The sequence below is a fragment of the Denticeps clupeoides genome, unplaced genomic scaffold, assembly GCF_900700375.1.
Source record: "Denticeps clupeoides unplaced genomic scaffold, fDenClu1.1, whole genome shotgun sequence".
Classification (NCBI taxonomy): Eukaryota; Metazoa; Chordata; class Actinopteri; order Clupeiformes; family Denticipitidae; genus Denticeps; species Denticeps clupeoides.
Genome location: NW_021629982.1, coordinates 117,229 through 136,859, shown reverse-complemented (window position 1 = coordinate 136,859; position 19,631 = coordinate 117,229). Strand labels below are relative to the sequence as shown.

The 19,631-nt window shown below is 43.2% G+C and overlaps 1 protein-coding gene across 1 annotated transcript in view; it reads left to right on the top strand.

The window, feature by feature from the left end:
* Window positions 1–14,879, top strand: part of arhgef3 (Rho guanine nucleotide exchange factor (GEF) 3) — a 28,810-nt gene extending 13,931 nt beyond the window's left edge. Inside the window, exons 4-11 of the mRNA XM_028967229.1 lie at window positions 957–1,127; window positions 3,276–3,338; window positions 5,574–5,670; window positions 7,385–7,461; window positions 9,757–10,014; window positions 10,097–10,267; window positions 13,985–14,171; window positions 14,414–14,879. Coding sequence (XP_028823062.1) covers window positions 957–1,127; window positions 3,276–3,338; window positions 5,574–5,670; window positions 7,385–7,461; window positions 9,757–10,014; window positions 10,097–10,267; window positions 13,985–14,171; window positions 14,414–14,742 — 1,353 coding nt within the window. The 3' untranslated portion in view covers window positions 14,743–14,879. The remainder of the gene's footprint in view (window positions 1–956; window positions 1,128–3,275; window positions 3,339–5,573; window positions 5,671–7,384; window positions 7,462–9,756; window positions 10,015–10,096; window positions 10,268–13,984; window positions 14,172–14,413) is intronic.
* Window positions 14,880–19,631: the final 4,752 nt, after the last annotated feature.

Here is a 19,631-nt window from a genome sequence, read left to right as displayed (position 1 = left end):
TGAAGAGGTTCGGTGGTGTGATGTTCTGTTTTAGGTGGCCATTCCAAAACCGTGCATAAAAACTGACCAGAAGCAGCAGTAAATCATCTTCAGATTCATCCTCCAATACAAATTTACATGAATTAGCCTAAAGACTCATGTAGAGACACACAGCCTGTCCTCAAACAGACATTAGCTCTCGGGAGAGATTACATAAAAACCAGATGGTGACAATGCAGCATCAGAAACCCGGACCATGAATCGGGCTGTTATTCTGACAGCACATTGATCTGCCCCCTACTTCTACAGCTGACCTCTTTCCAAGCAGCTTGCGTAACCTTCACTCTTTCTCACACACACCCGGCCTGTCACTCAAGCTCTCTCCACGTTCTCAGGTCAAGGAAGCATCTGACAAATTCCACCAGAGGACCCTCGGAATGGTTTTGTGTATCCTGCTTCTCTGTATTGGAGCTTACAGCAGTAGGCAGATGATGCATATTTCAGTTCCTGCCACTGTCCAGAATATGTTTAATAAATCTGAACTTTTTTATGAAACACTGTTATGTCTGACCTTAATCCAAGAGTGTAGTGACAAGGTGGCCATGTATTAGTTGTAATAATTCCTAATCATGTACATGAGGAAGAAGTACATCATTATTCCGGAAGAGTTCAGTAGCACATGACTGAGCCATAGACGGCTGTAAAATAATATTAAGAGGCTATTTTGTGGTATGAACACAGTTTCCTCCAGCTTCTCCTGCGTTGTTTGTAGAAGTGGGTGTGCGGGTGGATGGGATGTGCTCCTCGCAGTGGGCTGACTCAGGATCATGGGAAGTGAACTGACTAATCCAACTAATCAAACGTCATGGTGGAAGGTGGGAGCTTCAGGATACCTGCCTGCTTTTCACACTAAGCCAGGGCCAAGATTTGAAGCCTGGGAGGAGTGAGGCCACTTCATTTGCTTTTTTTTTGTACAGTGCTCCATAAGTTTCCGTAATGAGAGTCGGGCGGAGATCATGCCATCCCGGCCATGGGGCCGTCAGGCTCCTCCAGCCATCTCCAAACGCAGGGACAGCAAGCTGTGGAGTGAGACATTTGACATTCACCTGGGGACTCTGCTTTCATCCAGAGAGCTTAAGAGACAGGAGGTGAGCAGGGCACCTGAAACACATGAACACGCCCACACCCAGGTTTCAAGTAAAATCACAGTAGAAACGTGGTATGCCTGAAGACACCATGCTTTAAAACTGCTGCTAGTCATGTTCAAGATTGTATTGTCCAAACTTCCAAAGAATGATTTATGGAAAGTAAATTGAACAATCTACAGTGGTGGGAAAAAGTGTTTGCCCCCTCTCTGATTTCTTACTTTTTTCTTACAAATGTTGGTCACATTTAAATGTTTCAGATCATCAAACTAATTTTAATATTAGTCAAAGAGAACACAAGTAAACTCAAAATGCGGTTAAGTGAAGGATTTTATTATTGAGGAAGAACAAAACTTCCAATCCTACATGGCACCTTTGTGGCAAAGCGATCAGTCTCTTTCTCTGATCTGAGGCAAGTGAGGCCAGAAGTTCTTTGGATGTAGTTGTGGGCTCTTTTGTGACTCCTGGATGAGTAGTGACTGCACTCTTGGGCTAATTTTGGTCGGCCGACACCTCCAGGGAAGGTGCACCACTGTTCTAAGTTTTCACTAGTTGGATAATTGCTCTCACCCAAAGCTTAAGAAGTAGTTTTATGACCTTTTCCAGAGTGATGGATCTCAATAACTTTCTTTGTCATTTGTTCCTAAATTTCTATGGACTTCAGCATGATGTCGATCTTTTGGTCTACATAACTTTGTCAGGCAGGTCTTTTATAAGTGATTTCTAGATGGAGAACAGGTGTGGCAGCAGTCAGGTCTGGGTGAGACTAGAGATACACGGGCAATCACAAGGCCATGTAGAATAAGAATTTTCTCCTTTAAAAATAAAACCATTCACTTTTGTCTTTGACCAATTTTATCTGAAACATTTAAATGTGGCTGAAAAAGTAAGAAATCGGAGAGGGGGCAAACACTTTTTCACATCACTATGTATTCAGGATCATTAGTCAAAATTAAGTAGAGTACATCAATAATTTAAGACAAGATCAACCTTCCCACAAGTGGGAAATTGCATTTGTCACGGCAGAAATAAAATAATAAAATAAAAACATAATAATAAAATGTCATTAATCAGTTATAATGAGAAATTAAAACATCATTAATTAATTAAATTATGAAAAATAAAAGCATTGTTAATTAAATGTCGTATTAAAATATTTAACTTATTTTTTTATTTGGGCACATTCAGTTCATCATGAATCAAAGTAAGTGGGTGAAACTGTTGGGCAGAAGGTGCTGAAATAATTTATAAATTCCTCCACTTTACCTGCTACAGATTCAGGTTCATATAATCATATAATGTCTTTTACCAGCTCACGAGCGGAGTTAGAGGAAAGATACAAGGCCATATGGGCCATAATTCGCCTGCATTTTATCGCGTGGTTTTATTAAAAAACAGCACACGGGTAAGTAAAAGCCTGGTCTGTGCACGTACTGAACAACCACGCATTACGCAAGCTTTTTATACGTGTGGTAAAAGAGACCACGCGTGACACCTGGTCCACAGCGCCTGGTTGAGCTTGTCGAGCTTGTCAGCCCACGTGACAACAGTACGGCGAGCTAAGAGGTCAGGTGAGGTAAATGCCATAAATGGAGGTGAGGTGAGGGGCCTGTAGTTCGCATTATTTGGCAGCTCATAATGAACTGCGTGGCTGTTTGAAAGTGGATTTTACATGTTTATGGTCCAGTTAAAGCTGTGACATATTTTTCTCACCCTCACTGATGTCCACAGCCAAGGGAGGAACAAAGTTCTGACATACCTGCCAAAGGAAGAAAACCCATTACTGTGGTGGAAATCTAATAATGAAAGATTGTTGGCCAAGTGGGGCTGTGGTGGCCTAGCTGGTAAGCAAGCAGACCCCATTATTGGAAGGTTGCCGGTTAAAAGCACTGTTCCAAATCCCAGTGCTGATGTGCTGATGTGAGTGTTGGCAGAAATGATGTGTACAGGAAATTGTCCCAAGGCCTTTTGGCTTGTTCATGTTGCCTCTGCTCATATGCTGCAGACCAATATCAGGGTAAGGTGGCAAGATAACTGTGTGGAACTATAAAGTCCTCTGAGTAATTATTATTATGTATTTTATACAGATTAGACACAATCTTATTCAACCTTTATTCTGTCTCATTCACTGTCCTTTATCTTCTCTTCAAGGCCATATTTGAGCTGTCTCAGGGGGAGCAGGATCTGATTGAAGACCTTAAGTTGGCCAAGAAGGTGGGATCTGATTTCTCCAAGTAGCCATTTTCTTTCCATTTAAAGACTGGCATCATGCTTGACCTCCAACAAGAGAACGGTCTGGTTTTATGCTGTTTTCCAAAGTGTTAAAATAGGCATGGGGATGTTCATTAATGTCAGATCAAGTACGTCCTCATAAAAAACACTTGCTTTCCTTTTTTGTTGGTGCTCATGATGTTTTATGGAATTGGGTTTAAAATGGAAGGAGCATGTTGTGAGGATGTTTCATGTAATTGTCCACTCACCAAATTTGTCAGTGCCTCACCAAACTCAAGCCAGTCCTTTCCAAACGAAATCTGGAAACAGTGGGAACGCTTTTATTACATCCCACCTTGACCCTTTTTGGGATTAGACATGGGACAGACATCTCTAGCTCGCCTACAATTCACAATTAGTACAAATACAACTTCATGTTTCCTCACTGGTACAAACAGGTGAGATCACATAACCCCGATCTTAGCCTCATGACACTGGCTCTCTCTCTGTTTCAGAGTCCTTTTTTAAATTCTTTTATTTGTTTTGAGTCACTGGACCTTCTCCATTCCTACACTCCACCCTGTTCTCTCAGGTCTTCAGAGACTATTGTCTGTTCTGTGGTCACATTACAAGCTCAGAGGTGACAGGGTCTTTGCAGTGGCCACCCCACGTCTATAGAATAACCTGCCAATCAGTGTCAGACAGGCGCCGTCAATCACTGTTTTTAAATCTCATTTAAAAACCCACTTTTACACCCTGGCTTTAAACTCAGTGTGAGGTGCTTCTTATACGGTGTTTTATGTGGTTTCTTATGCAGACCTTTCTTAACTCTTTTAATCTTTAATTTTCTGTTTTATTCAACCTCTTTTTTTATTTAAATTGCTGCATATTTCTCTCATTTCATTCTGTTTTTTGTATTCTTTATTTTTAATGAACTTTGTGTTGTTTGGTGACATGGTGAGTACCACACTCAACATGGACCAGAGGAAGTGAAGGAAAAAGACTGGTAAAGGCTAAAAGACCATCTCCAAGCAGCTAGATGTTCAGTGTCCAATCGCACCTGTTGTTGTTTGAGCCAAAGTAACCTACCAACCAGTGTGGTAGTAGCCTAGTGGGTACCACACTCGCCTATGAACCAGAAGACCCAGGTTCAAATCCCACTTACTACCATTGTGTCCCTGAGCAAGACACTTAACCTTGAGTGTCTCCAGGGGGGGACTGTCCCTGTAACTACTGATTGTAAGTCGCTCTCGATAAGGGCGTCTGATGAATGCTGTAAATGTAAATGTACCAACCATGGGAGATGACCAAGCAAGGAGGACTCCATTGTTGAAAACAAATCATAAAAAAGGCCAGACAGAAATATGACAAAGTATGGGAGAATGTCCTATGGACAGATGAGACAAAAATGAAACTTTTGCCAAGGCACATCAGCTCTGTGTTCACAGACAGGAAAATGAAGCATATCAAGAAAAGAACATTGTCTGTACTGTGAAACATGGAGGAGGCTCAGTTATGTTCTGAGGCTGCTTTGCTGCATCTGACACAGGGTGTCTTGAATCTGTGCAGGGTACAATGAAATCTCAAGACTATCACAGGATTTCTAAAGAGACATGTGCTGGCCAGTGTCAGAAAGCTCGGTCTCAGTAGTAGGTCATGGCTCTTGCAAACGGACAATGGCTCTCCAGTTCGGCTAAGAGGAAAACATAGGACTATTCTAAAGTGGCCTTCTATGAGCCTTGACCTCAATCCTATTGGCCATCTTTGGAAGGAGTGTAACCATGCGCCCTTCAAACCTGAAACAACCAACCTGGTTCCCAAAATGTCTGCTGAGAGTTGCAAAGTCACATTGACAGTTGCAGGAATTGTTATATTGCATTTATGGCCTCAAAAAGTTCCGCAACAAAATATTACGCTTTGGGTAGCATAATTTTTGTCCAGGCCATTGAAAAACAATGTTTGACTTTGATTGTTTAACATTTCGTTATTTCTGTGACCATTTTGAGTTTCTCTTTCATTGACCAAAGGGTACCAACAATTTTGTCCACGTCTGTAATTCACCAAGCATTGCTGAGTCAGGGATTCCAAAGTAACTGAGGAACATAACTAGCTAATGCCTCACAGAAAGATAGAGACCACCTTCTGAATTGTGTTATCTGCTGTTGTAGTTAGAGGGGATGGGCTTGTGCGTGGATTCCACCATGATATGCTCCTTTACGACTGTCTGTTTGTCTGCAGGCTTACCATGACCCTATGCTCAAGCTGTCAATCATGACCAAGCATGAGCTCAACCAGATCTTCGGAACACTGGACTCCCTAATCCCTCTTCATGAAGGTGAGAATCAGAAGAATCAGAATCAGAATATCTTTGTCATTGTAACAAGTAGAACGAAATTAGGTGTAGGCCAGAGAGGTATCTTAAATGCTGTGTGTAGGGTTTTAAAAGAAGACATATACTAATATAATAGAAATATAATACAGAATATGATACATTTACAGCATTTATCAGACACCCTTATCCAGAGGGACTTACAATCAGTAGTTACAGGGACAGTCCCCCCTGGAGACACTCAGGGTTAAGTGTCCTGCTCAGGGACATGATGTTAGTAAGTGGGATTTGAACCCGGGTCTTCTGGTTCATAGGCGAGTGTGTTACCCACTAGGCTACTACCATCCTCATACAAATATACAATTTAAATTAAAGGGTGAAAGTGTTGCACATTGATCATTATTGAACATGAAAAAGGAATTGAGTTGGAGGTGGAAGGATGGATTAAATGTCATTAAGTGCCCTGATTGCTACAGTAGAAGCTGTAGTTTAGTCTTCAATGTTCCTGTATCTCCTGCCTAACAGCAGCCATTGGAACAGGTCAGGATCGGGATGTGAAGAGTCCTTTATGATATTTTGTGCTTTCTTGAGAGCTGTTAGTTTTTTGTCCAGAGAGGATAAAGAACAGGCAACGATTTCCTGGGCACAATCTTCACAATCTGCTGCAGTGATTTCCTCTGCACTGTAGTGCATACGCAGCAGCACAGGATGCTCTCACCACAACAGAATAGAAGGACACCAACAGTTTTTGAGAGATGTTAGGACAGGTCCCCCAGGACAGGTGATGTGAACACCCAGAAAGCGGAAGTCCGACACCCTCTCCACAAAGTCCCCACTGATGTAAAGTCGCCTTGGTCTTTGTTCAGGATCACCCGCTGTCACCCGCTCCACCATCGCGTGTGCACAGTGTGAAGAGCAGGGGGCTCAGCACATAGCCCTGAGGAGAGCCAGTGCTGACGCTGATGGCTGAGGAGATATATGGTCCACCCTGACCGTTTATGAGTGGTCTGTCAGGAAGTCCTTAATCCAGAGACAGGTGGAATATGGGAGTCCCAGATCTGACATTTTACAAATCAATCTGTGAGGGAGGATTGTGTTGAAGGCAGAGGTGTAGAATTCCAGGTCAGGGGCAGTGGTGGCCTAGCGGTTAAGGAAGCGGGCCCGTAATCAGAAGGTTGCCGGTTCGAATCCCGACCCGCCAAGGTGCCACTGAGGTGTCACTGAGCAAAGCACCGTCCCCACACACTGCTCCCCGGGCGCCTGTAATGGCTGCCCACTGCTCACCAAGGGTGATGGTTAAATACAGAGGACAGATTTCACTGTGCTGTGCTGCTGTGTATCACAAGTGACAATCACTTTCACTTCACTTCCCAGCTGGTCCTGTCAAAGCAGTCCTGCAGCTGCAGAGAGGCGTCCTCAGGCCAGGTTGTGATGGATTGAGTGATGGTTGGAGCAGATTTCAGCAGCAGTGACATGTAGTCAGACTGGGCCTGGTGGGGGAGCTGTTTAGCTCTGTAGTCTAGCTTGAAGTTTGTGTAGACCTTATCTAGCGTGTTAGCTCCTCTGGTAGCACACTTAATATGCTGATGGAATTTGGGGAGCACTGCTTTTAAATCCACGTGGTTAATGTCCCTGGCAATAATGAAGGGGTGTAATTTGTATTCTGCACACAGAAAGACAGACACACACCAGATAAAGCTTCTTTCCCTGCCTCCTCCAGAGTTGCTGAGTCGACTGAGGGAGGCCCGCAAGCCAGATGGCTCCACTGAACATGTGGGCCAGATCCTGGTGGACTGGGTAAGAGATCTGCCATATACACAGGGAAAGGTGGAAAGTAGACAGTCCAGTGCTCCTTACCCCTCGTTTCCACCCATTTATAGTCTTGAACAAATTGACTTATTATTTGCACAAACAATGACGTATGGTGCGATCGGACACTGATGTTCCTTGAGCATGTAGTTCAACTTGTCTCTTTGATTTGTCATCAAGATTTGTCATCAGAGTGGTCGGCTACAGTCCTTTGGATCTTAAGTAATATGTGCAACTGTAGTCACAGGAACATCTAGCTGCTTGGAGTTGGTCTTATAGCCTTTACCTTTAATATAATTGTCAATAATTGTCAATAATCTCCTGGTCCATGTTGAGTGTGGTACACACCATGTCACCAAACAACACAGTGACTACCTGGAGCCTTATATATAGACCCACTTACTGGTAGCAAGATTGTAGATACATGTGATGCTTATTAGTGGACACTGTCCCTTTAGTCCCATTATTTTTAATCTTTCCTAGGGGTACCATCACTTTTGTCCAGGCCTTTGTAGGATTTTGTAGGATCTTTCAACATTGATCATTTCTTCATAATATATTTTGGTTACTGATGATATCTATTTACCATAAGCAAGAGCTAAATTACGGGAACATTTAATCAATACAGGCCTTTATTTTCCAAAAATGAGGTTTCCAGCACATTACTCATTTATTGTTCTCATTAAAGGTGCAAACAGCAATTTCATCAATATTGTAAATAATGTATTGCTAATAAAAGTATCACAGTAGACAATATAGACAATAGTCAGAATGCTAGAAAACGTGACTGAGATGAAGACAGAAAGACATAGCAGACAGGGAAGTTTTATTCAAATTGTCAAAGCCGCCTGTGCCATCATGGATTATCATGTTAATTAGGACATTTTGCTGGTCCTATAATGCAAAATGGTTATTTACAAAAGATTAAGAATTATTGGAGTTGAAGGCGTGGCACAAAGTCCTCTCCAAAACATACAATACTGTGAATACTCTGAGATGTGTGTGTGTGTGCATGGGAGGTTTTGGTGGACAGTAGGGCTGCACGATTTGGGGAAAAAGACATATTGCAATTATTGAGATCAATATTGCGATAAGCGATTGCGATATGATAAAGGGCACTTGCTTGTATATCAATGAAAAGTCGCATATAAATGACTAATAGTGAAATGTTTCATTTCAAAGTGAAACAAACAAACTACTTATAACAACTTGAAATGCCCAGTGCTTTCAAAATACAATATTCTACTAAATTAAATAAATCACAAAAAACTCTTTTACATTACTGTCGAACGACAAACCCTGGTAAGGCTAAACAACTATTTTGATTATATTTGGCCATTATAAAATCCCGTATTATAGTTCTTACGTTTAACCAAAACGTTGTTTGGAGGCTGACTTGAACACAGGAATGCATAGCTTCACTAGCTTAGCCTAGCTTAGCTAGTTAAACTGAGGTGAATTTCTTTAGGAAACCTTCAAAGTTTGAGAAAAGTTAACTAAACAGCTAAGAACAGTCTAAATAGTTAATGCCTACGTTTAGCCAAAACGTTGTTTGGAGGCTGACTTGAACACAGGGACGCATAACTTTGCTAGCTTAGCTAAGGTTAAGAAGGTTTCTTTAGGAAACCTTCAAAGTTTGAGAAAAGTTAACTAAACAGCTAAGAACAGTCTAAATAGTTAATGCGTACGTTTAGCCAAAACGTTGTTTGGAGGCTGACTTGAACACAGGAATGTATTAGCTTAGCTAAGGTTAATACTTATAAAACGGGATTTTATAATGGCCAAATATATTCAAAACAATTGTCCAGCCTTACCTATGAAATGTAATCCCCCGGGATCTGGTTTGGAGCGTACAGCGGTTTGTACAGCCCCAAGCAGCACAAGAGCGAGGCATTTTTATCCACATCATAGACGTGTTTATGCTTCACTCCACAGCAGAGCCTATCGCAATATGGCGGCGACGTTGACGTACGTGTACCCATATGTCACGAATCTGAGGTCTCCATTGAACCGAATCGAAAGTCATGTGACCAAACACGTCACATTTAAATCGCAGCTTTTTGCATTCATGTAATCGCACAGACTGACAATCGCAATTGCAATTAGATTAATCGTGCAGCACTAGGACAGTTAATGCTGTTAAACTGTAAAGTCTTCCCAGAATTCCCTGTCTGCTCTGTTAATTTTTTACAGTCATTTAATCAGTCATTATACTGGATGTGTTTGATCAGAGTCTCTTCTCAATGTACTCACTGCCCTTTTCTTTCTTCTCCTTCTCTCCAGCTGCCATGTCTGGACTCATACAACAGCTACTGCAGCAACCAGGTGGCAGCGAAGGCCCTACTGGACCACAAGAAACAGGACCACCGGGTCCACGACTTCCTGCAGCGCTGCCTGGAGTCTCCCTTCAGCAGGAAACTGGACCTGTGGAACTTCTTGGACATCCCACGCAGCCGGCTGGTCAAATACCCCCTGCTGCTGAGGGAGATCCTCAAACACACACCCAAGGACCACCCAGACAACCAGTACCTGGACGAGGCAGTGAGGACACACCTACACACACACTTAGAAAGAAGATGAGGCCAAAATGCTATTTACAACCTCACCTCCTGTCGTCCTCCAGATCCGTATGATTCAGTCCATCATGACTGAGATTAACATGAAGACGGGCGAGTCCGAGTGCCGCTTCTATAAGGAGCGTCTGCTGTACCTGGAAGGAAGACAGAGAGACCTGCTGATAGAACAGTCCCGCATTATCACCTGCCACGGAGAGCTGAAGAACAACAGAGGAGTTGTGAGTAAGATGTTTCAGCAGGGTCCAGATGGTCAGAGGAGAATGGTCAGAGTGGTTTGAGCTGATAGAAAGGCAACAGTAACTCAAATAACCACTCGTTACATCCAAGGTATGCAGAAGAGCATCTCTGAACACACAACACGTAGAACCTTGAGGTAGATGGGCTACAGCAGCAGAAGACCACAGCGGGTGCCACTCCTGTCAGCGAAGAACAGGAAACAGAGGCTACAATTGGAAAATAGAAGATTGTAAAAATGTTGCATGGTCTGATTAAAGAAAGTGAAGTGATTGTCACACGTGATACACAGCAGCACAGCACACGGTGCACACAGTGAAATTTGTCCTCTGCATTTAACCCATCACCCTGAGTGAGCAGTGGGCAGCCATGACAGGCGCCCGGGGAGCAGTGTGTGGGGACGGTGCTTTGCTCAGTGGCACCTCAGTGGCACCTTTGCAGATCAGGATTCGAACCAGCAACCTTCTGATTACGGGGCCGCTTCCTTAACCACAAGGCCACCACTGCCCCAATCAAGATTAGTCTTGATTTTTAGTGCGAAATTCAGATGGGTCAGAATTTGGCTTCAACAACATGAAAGCATGGATCCATCCTGCCTTGGATCAACGGTTCAGGCTGGTGGTGGTGTAATGGTGTGGGGACATTTTCTTGGCACACTTTGGGCTCCTTAGTACATTTACATTTACATTTACGGCATTTGGCAGACGCCCTTATCCAGAGCGACTTACAGCGTGCTTAAGTTACCATCGATGAAGAGATCAATTCCGGTTCACTAGGACCCCAACTATGAATACATCAATTTTATTCACTCTGTTGTAGATTCTGTACACAAAGTTCGACAACAAGAAAATTACAATTTAATCTAAATATTCTTTAAAGAGGAAGGTCTTGAGCTGTCGTTTGAAGGTGCTCAGTGACTGAGCTGTTCTGACCTTGAGGGGAAGTTCATTCCACCACCGAGGGGCCAAGACGGAGAAGAGTCTAGATGAATGTTTTCCTTTTACCTTCAGAGATGGAGGGACCGGGCGAGCCGTACTGGAGGCTCGGAGTAAACGAGGTGCAGTGCGAGGTGTAATAAGGGCTGTGAGGTAGGATGGTGCTACTCCATGTTTGGCTTTGTAGGCCAGCATCAGTATTTTGAACCTGATGCGTGCAGCTACTGGGAGCCAGTGGAGGGAACGTAGCAGAGGGGTGGTGTGGGAGAATTTGGGAAGGTTGAAGATCAGTCGTGCTGCTGCATTTTGTATGAGTTGTAGAGGTCGGATGGTACATAGTGGTAGACCAGCTAGAAGGGAGTTACAGTAGTCCAGTCGTGAGATTACTAAGGACTGAACCAGTAGTTGGGTGGCCTGGGTTGACAGATAAGGGCGGATTCGTCTGATATTGTAGAGAAGGAATCTACATGAGCGGGAAAGATTGCTGATGTGAGTTGAGAAAGAGAGTTGGTTGTCTATTGTTACCCCAAGGTTGCGGGCTGTTGCAGAAGGAGAGAGCTGCGAGTTGTCTAGGTAAATAGCAAGATCCTGATGTGGTGAAGAATCTGCTGGAATGAATATTAGTTCAGTTTTGGTGGGATTGAGTTGGAGGTGATGGGCTGCCATCCAAGACGAGATGTCGGTTAGACATGCAGAGATTTTGGAAGCAGCATGTAGATCAGAGGGAGGAAAGGAGAAGAGGAGTTGTGTGTCGTCAGCATAGCAGTGGTAGGATAATCCATGTGAGGAAATGACCTCACCAAGTGATCTCGTGTAGAGGGAGAAAAGGAGAGGACCTAGCACTGAGCCTTGAGGGACACCAGTGGAGAGTCTATGTGAGGTAGAGGTGGATCCTTTCCAAGTCACTTGGTAAGATCGCTCATCAAGGTAGGAAGCAAACCACTGCCATGCTGAGCCCCGAATTCCAAGCCTCTTCAGGATTGACAAGAGAGTCTTGTGGTTAACGGTGTCAAATGCAGCAGATAGGTCGAGGAGAATAAGAACTGATGACAGTTTTGCCAATCTGGCTGCATGTAGCTGCTCGGTAACCGCCAAAAGGGCAGTCTCGGTGGAATGAGCTGTTCTGAAGCCAGACTGGTTAGGATCCAGGAGGTTGTTCTGTGATAAATGGAGTGATAGCTGGTTGTAGATGCAGCGCTCAAGGATTTTGGATAGAAATGAGAGGAGGGAAACTGGTCTGTAATTGTTAATGTCTGTAGGATCAGCAGTGGGTTTCTTTAGGATTGGAAGAACCCTGGCTGTTTTAAAGGCGGATGGTACGTGGCCAGATGAGATTGAGCTGTTTATGATAGAAGAAATGAAATGGATGAGGTCAGGGGAGATAGTTTGAAACATTGCAGAAGGTATTGGATCTAGTGGACAGGTGGTTGGGTTGCCTGTGGATATAATCTGAATGATTTCATCAGATGTGAGCTTAGAAAATTTAGTACTAATTGTTGGAATGCCACAGCCTACCTGAGTATTGTTGCTGACCATGAGGTTGAGGTTTATTGTCATATGTACAAAGTACAGCGTACAGAGCACAATGAAATTCTTACTTCATAGTGATGGAGGTTAGTGCAACAGGCCGAAAGTCATTAAGGCCGCTGGCTTTGTTCTTCTTGGGAACTGGGACCATGGTGGTGTTTTTGAAGCAGATGGGGACAGTTCAGCTCTGCGGGGAGGTGTTAAAGATGTCTGTAAAGATGGCAGACAGCTGCTCACTGCAAACCTTTAATACATGACCCAGAAATTCCATCTGGACCAGCGACTTTGCAGATGTTGACTGTTGAAGCACTTCTTCACGCCGTGACAGACACGATGGGAGTGACGTTGACCATGTCACTCCCTTTATGACCACAGTGTATCCATCTTCTGATGGCTGCTTCCAGCAGGATAATTCGCCATGTCTTAAAGCTCAAATCATCTCAGGCTGGTTTCTTGAACATGTCAATGAGCTCACTGTACTCAATGGCCTCCACAGTCACCAGATCTCAATCTAATAGAGCACCTTTGGGATGTGGTGAAGGGGAGTTTTGCATCATGGATGTGCAGCCCACAAATCTCCAGCAACTGCATGATGCTATCATGTCAATATAGACCATTATCTATGAAGAATGTTTCCAGGACCTTGTTGAATCTATGCCACAAAGGATTGAGGCAGTTTTGAAGGCAAAAGGGGGTCCAAGCCTGTACTAGCAAGGTGTGCTTAATAAAGTGACCGGTGAGTGTATATTGGATACTGATCTTCCCCTAGAGGCTTAGCTGGTAAGACTCTCGCCTATGAAACCAGAGGACCACAAAGTGCCAGGTTGAAACCCCATTTACTACTATAGTATCCCTGAGAAAAACATTTAACCCTGGGAGTCTCCACTCAATCACTACTGATTTTACATTTACAGCATTTATCAGACGTCCTTATCTTACATCCTTATAACTTTCTATCAGTAGTGACAGGGACAGTTCCCCCCTGGACACTCAGGGTTAAGTGTCTTGCTCAGGGACACGATGGTAGTACGAGGGATTTGAACCTGGGTCTCCTGGTTCATAGGCGAGTAGCCACTAGGCTACTACCACCCTTCAGTATGTTTTTAGAGCAGCGTACCAAAACTGTCAGACCTTTTAATATGCAACACGTTGGCTTTCTTATTAATAATCTTAATAATATTAATAGGACTTTGGTGTGTAGGTGCAATGACAGTAAAGGCGCTCTCTTTCTCTCCCCAGAAGCTGCATGTGTTCCTCTTCCAGGACGTGCTAGTGATCACACGGGCTGTGACTCAGAGTGAGCAGCTGTGGTATCAGATGCACCATCAGCCTATCCCAGTCCATCTTCTCGAATACGTAGACCTGCAGGACGGGGAGATCCGACTGGGAGGGTCCATCCGTGGAGCCTTCAGCAATATTGAAAGAAGTGAGTGATTGGTGTGTCTGTTAATAAAGAACAGTTTTCATCTATTTGTGAAATCTATTTGTCTGTTCTTTCCTTGGTTCCTTGCGTTTATCTGGTCTCTATGCATCCATGATTCAATCTAAATAATAATGAATTAATAATTGTCTTTTTGTTCATTCGTTCAGTAATTTAATTTAATTACATTTAGGAGGATTAGCTTTTGGTTCCAGCTTCTCACAACTGTCCCTCCGTCCTTCCTTCAGCTAAGAACTTCTTTCGGGTTTCGTGCCACAGTGGTGGTCAGCTGCAGATGCACTCTTTCCAAGCCAGTGACACCTTCAACAAACAGCAGTGGCTCAACTGTCTCCGACAGGCCAAAGGGGCTGTGACTGTCGCCACTGGAAACGTTGACCCCGCTGGCCAGATTCCATCCCAGCAGATTCCATTTCCGAGCCCCTCAGGATCAGCGGTGACAGCAGAAAGCACGGAGCAGAGCAACAGCGAGAGCTTGGACTGTTGTATGGACACAAGTGAGGGTGGTGCTGCATCTCACAACACAGAAGACAGCCCTGGAGCCCTGGGCCAGCCTTGAGTGAAACATCCCTGGACAGTATTCCAGGATGGAGACCTTTGTATGAACCATGGATTACAGTGTTTTAAGAAGCACTTCTGTCCCTTTTTACTATTCCCTCCCTTCGAAACTGTCAAATATATTTAAATATATGTACATTTGTGAATGTGATATGTCTGCCATAATGACCCAGTCAATTTAACCAGCAGAATGTTTTACTCTCAGTAGGGTAGATCTTACGCTACATTCATCAGAATTGACTCCGGCTGTCTAACAGAGCTTTCTGAACACAGAGCTTATCCCAATTCAGACTGATGGAAAGCTGACCAGACGTCTGCCTGCTGATGCCCAACATGCATCGCTATTGCCACCAAGACTTGGATCTTGGACTTGTGGTTTCTTTAGACACTGATGCTGCTTCTGGCACATGGACTTGTGTAAAGATGAGTAAAATAGTGGGAATCCGCCGTCTGGTCCCCTGACTCTATTCTATTCTGGTGTGTGAAACTGATACGGCTGCCATGTCAGGACATAGATAGCGTATATCCAGAGGTGGCTTTGAGAGTGGAGAGTCGAAGGTGATGCGAAGGATTTGGTTTCACATGGTGCAATTTGGAAAAAGTGGGAAGACAAATGTTTGTAGCTTCAGATAAAATGTCATGATTAATTGCAAAATAAAGAAAACATCGTTTCTTTTTAAAGACTCAGACTTGACCACTAGACAAATTTGTATTGTTATATAAAATATTCTTATTACATGCACCTAGAAAGTGTTTTTCCACCTTTTGTTATTATTCCAAAATTAACTCAATTGAAGTACAATAATAATAATAATAATAATAAATTAAGGATTAAGCATTCACAGACTTTGCCATGAAACTCAAAAGTGAGTTAGGTGCAACCTGCTTCCACTGATCGTCCTTCAGAAGTTTCTATGACTTGATTGGAGTCCACCTAATTTAGAGATGATATCTGGTGTTTTATGTCAGGGGTCTTTGATCTGGGCTTTAATAGATGACCCTGTGACCTTTGAACCTGTAAAAAATTGCATATTAATTGTAAGTTGTTTACCAAAAATATTTTTCATCCTGAGCAAGGATATTGTTGGAGCATGTAGTTAATCATATAGCATATATTTTAATTGGAAGGGACTGTGACAATGATTGCCAGTTATAACATATCTTATTTATAAGATTGTCCTATAGACCCAAGACCCAAGTAAATTTCTTGGTAAAATTTCATTTTTTTAAAAAACGTATTTAATTACTTCATTATAATTAAATTTCTACTGTAAAAATATCTAATATAGTGCAGCATAGAGTTTTGTTTTTGGTGGTAATGTTAATTTTTTGCTATGGTTAATTTGCTATTATTAATTTACTATGGCAACTTACTGCTAATGTTCTCTGAATGTCCCCTTTGTGAATGTGAGACCAAGCGGCTCCTGCTTACGTCAGTCCATGTTGTTTATACTGTGTGTGTCAGGGCGTAATTAGCACCCTGGGGACCAGCATCCGAGGAGTGATGATTACAACTGTCTCTGTTTCCCATTTTCACTCACATCTGCAATCTGACACTTGTCATCAGAACTTGCTTTGGTTATATTACATGCTTTTTCAGAAAGAAAAAAAAACAGTTTATTGTGCATCTATGTAACAAATCTTTTACTCAGCATGTGGTTCTGGATCCTGTACAATTTGTGGTTTATTGATGGCTCGTGTTTGACTGGCCTCGAAATAAAGATGTTTGCGCTGCTAAGCGCCTGAATCCCAGCTGAGTGTAGTCATACCCCTGCCATCTGCATGAGTCTCCCTTGGGGGATCTCTTACCCCAATGATGTTTTCGCAAAGGAATAATGCAAATGCCTTAAGAATTGTGGCAATTGAGCTATAAAATTAAAAGTTTATTAAAATCGAGTTAAGAGTTTCTAAAGGTCGCCTTAACCAATTAGTCCTGTTACTCAGGCACAGGGTGGGGCTCACACACACACACACACACACACACACACCTCACAAGCTTCCATGTATCTATCCAACTACACAGAAAGGAGTTGCCACCTGGACCTGAGGAACAGAGGTGGCTAGTAACCTGGTACACTTGCTTGAGAATACTTGTGTTGGAAAATGTATATAAGTTATCATGCAATTACCTTTTGACACACATATCTAACATGTATTAAACTGTATTAATCTTTGAAATACACAAACTATATTAATCATTAATCTCTTGGATGAGAAACTGTGGGCCAAAGGATGTTTGCAGGACAGAGTGACCGCAACCTGGAGTGACCACGACCTGATCGCGACCTGATAAGAGGAGGCCTGCAGATGCTGAGAAGCAGGAAACCAGCGAGCATGACCTCGGCAACTGTGAAGCGGCTAACAAGAAATAAGCCTACTTGCAAAAGATAATTATAAGCTTATATGGTGTGATCCTATGGTAAATGTACTGCCCTGTACTAAATAAAAAGACAGGATGCGGCTGAAACCGCAGAGCTGATGGAGGCGTGATGTAATGCGCGTCTCTGATCGCTCTCCTTGCAAGTAAAAAGATGCTTCGTGTCATTCCTCTCTGGTTTATAAGTGTTGGAACGACGTACAACTCTAACAACTTGCTTGTAAAAGAAACTGAAAAACACTGCAAATTGCTCCAGGGGGACTGTCCCTGTAACTACTGATTGTAAGTCGCTCTGGATAAGGGCGTCTGGTAAATGCTGTAAATGTAAATATTTCATACATAAGACACTTTGTTCAAAAATGATATCTCAGGGTGACACTGGGAAAAAGCATCTATTCAACATACAAAACGCATTTGGTTATCGAAAATACACAAATCAGCCAGCTACAAAAAGCCTCTACTTGAGCAATTTTGAGAAGTGTGCAAGCACAGAAGCAGTGAGAAGAAGAGTAAGACAGTCAGAGAGGAGTATTTAACCATCACCCTGTGTGAGCAGTGGGCAGCCATGACAGGCGCCCGGGGATCAGTGTGTGAGGACGGTGCTTTGCTCAGTGGCATTACATTTACAGCATTTACCAGACGCCCTTATCCAGAGCAACTTACAATCAGTAGTTACAGGGACAGTCCCCCCCTGGAGCAACTTAGGGTTAAGTGTCCTGCTCAGGGACACAATGGTAGTAAGTGGGATTTGAACCTGGGTCTTCTGGTTCATAGGCGGGTGTCTTACCCACTAGGCTACTACCACCCAGTGGCACCTTAGCGGATGAGCTTCTACAGCGTCTTGATGCAGTGTTCTCTCACCTGTGTCAAGAGGGGTTCAAGGTAAAGTTGGTGAATTACCAGGGCCATGTAATTTCTAAAGACAGATCCTGCAAAAATTTCAGCTGTTTCAGAGTGGCCTCAACCAGCCACTGTGTTGGAGTTACTTAACCAGCCTATTTATCACAAGTGACTTTCTCATTTAATACAACGATTTATCAAACTACTTGGGAGCCACCCTGTTTGTTAATGTTTGGCCAAGAACCACGACACATTGTTGATTTTCTTTTGGGGTATTATAATAAGTATTGGAACCAATAAAGGGGCCCATAGATGGCTGGGTGCAGGAACATCCCATCCCCTGGAGGCGCTGCCATACCTCTTGCCATAACACCTTGTACTGAAAGACAATTTCTTCTAACAGGTACCAGAGGCGAATTTGCCAATCTTGATTTTCTCTGGCAAATGCCAAACTTGCTGCACGATGTTGGGCTGTAAGCACAATCCCCACGTGTGGTCATCAGGCTCTCAAATAACCCTCATGGAACCTGTTTCCAACCATTTGAGCAGACACATGCACATTTGTGGCCTGCTGGAGGTCATTTTGCAGGCTCTGGCAGTGCTCCTTCCGTTCCTTCTTCCACTCCTGGCTCTTCTATGGCCTCCTCCACATCTCCTGATGTACTGGCCCGTCTCCTGCAAACCTAGCCACAGCTCGCACTGATTTTCCATCCTGGATGAGCTGCAATACCTGAGCCACTAGTGTCAGTTGTGCCTGGTTTTGTTTCTGTGTTAATAAAAATCTCTTATCCAAGATGTCCTGCTCCTGTGCTTCATTCCCTTCTTCACCCTCAGTCATAACAGACAAACAGAACAGCAGAATACAATTACAAAGTGCAAAATACAGCACACACTTATTCTCAGTGGTCCAGGTCATGGTTATCTCAAAAAAGGTTATTTCACTGGATCCATAACAAATCCAGTTGCCAGTGAAATAACCTTTATGAGCCCTCTCTGATGTGACCCAATTCATTCTTTTTAAACAATTCTCTTAATGTTACCCTTCCACTCACCATCTTTTCCTCTGACCAGGTTAGCCACTGTGCACGATAGCTTGGTTATCACGTTTTCCCCGCTATCAGGCACATGGGTGAATGTGTTAAGGTCAGACTGTTTATTATGGAGTTTTTGTAATACTCTCCTTAACACCAAGTTTGTGTTTATGATTTTACACACATGCTGATATTTTTTCCCCTTTGACATCGGCTGTTCAAATGTTGAGATCTCTACTGGACCAGAGCCCTTTTTAATAACTGAAAAAGCTTTGTTTTATGAATATGATGCTAATCTAGCCACGCATCTGAAGTGGCCTTAGCTAAGCCAGCTTTATGTCATATACCAGAACATACTACAGAGCAATAAAATGATGGGAGATTCGATTATTAATCGCCACTCAAGTGGGATGCACATATACAGATTTTATTAAACTAGGAAACAAAACCAGACTCAATGGGCAAAAACAGGGGAAATAAAGAGGAGAACGAAATCAAACCCGATTGCCAGAAACACCATTACATATACGTTTTACATATACTGCTCCCCCGCTGTCCTGGTTGTCCCCAGGTGTGTCCAGGTGCAGATACTGTCCTTTCCCATTGTGTAAGTTATTCCTGAAGGAATCTCCAGCATCCTCC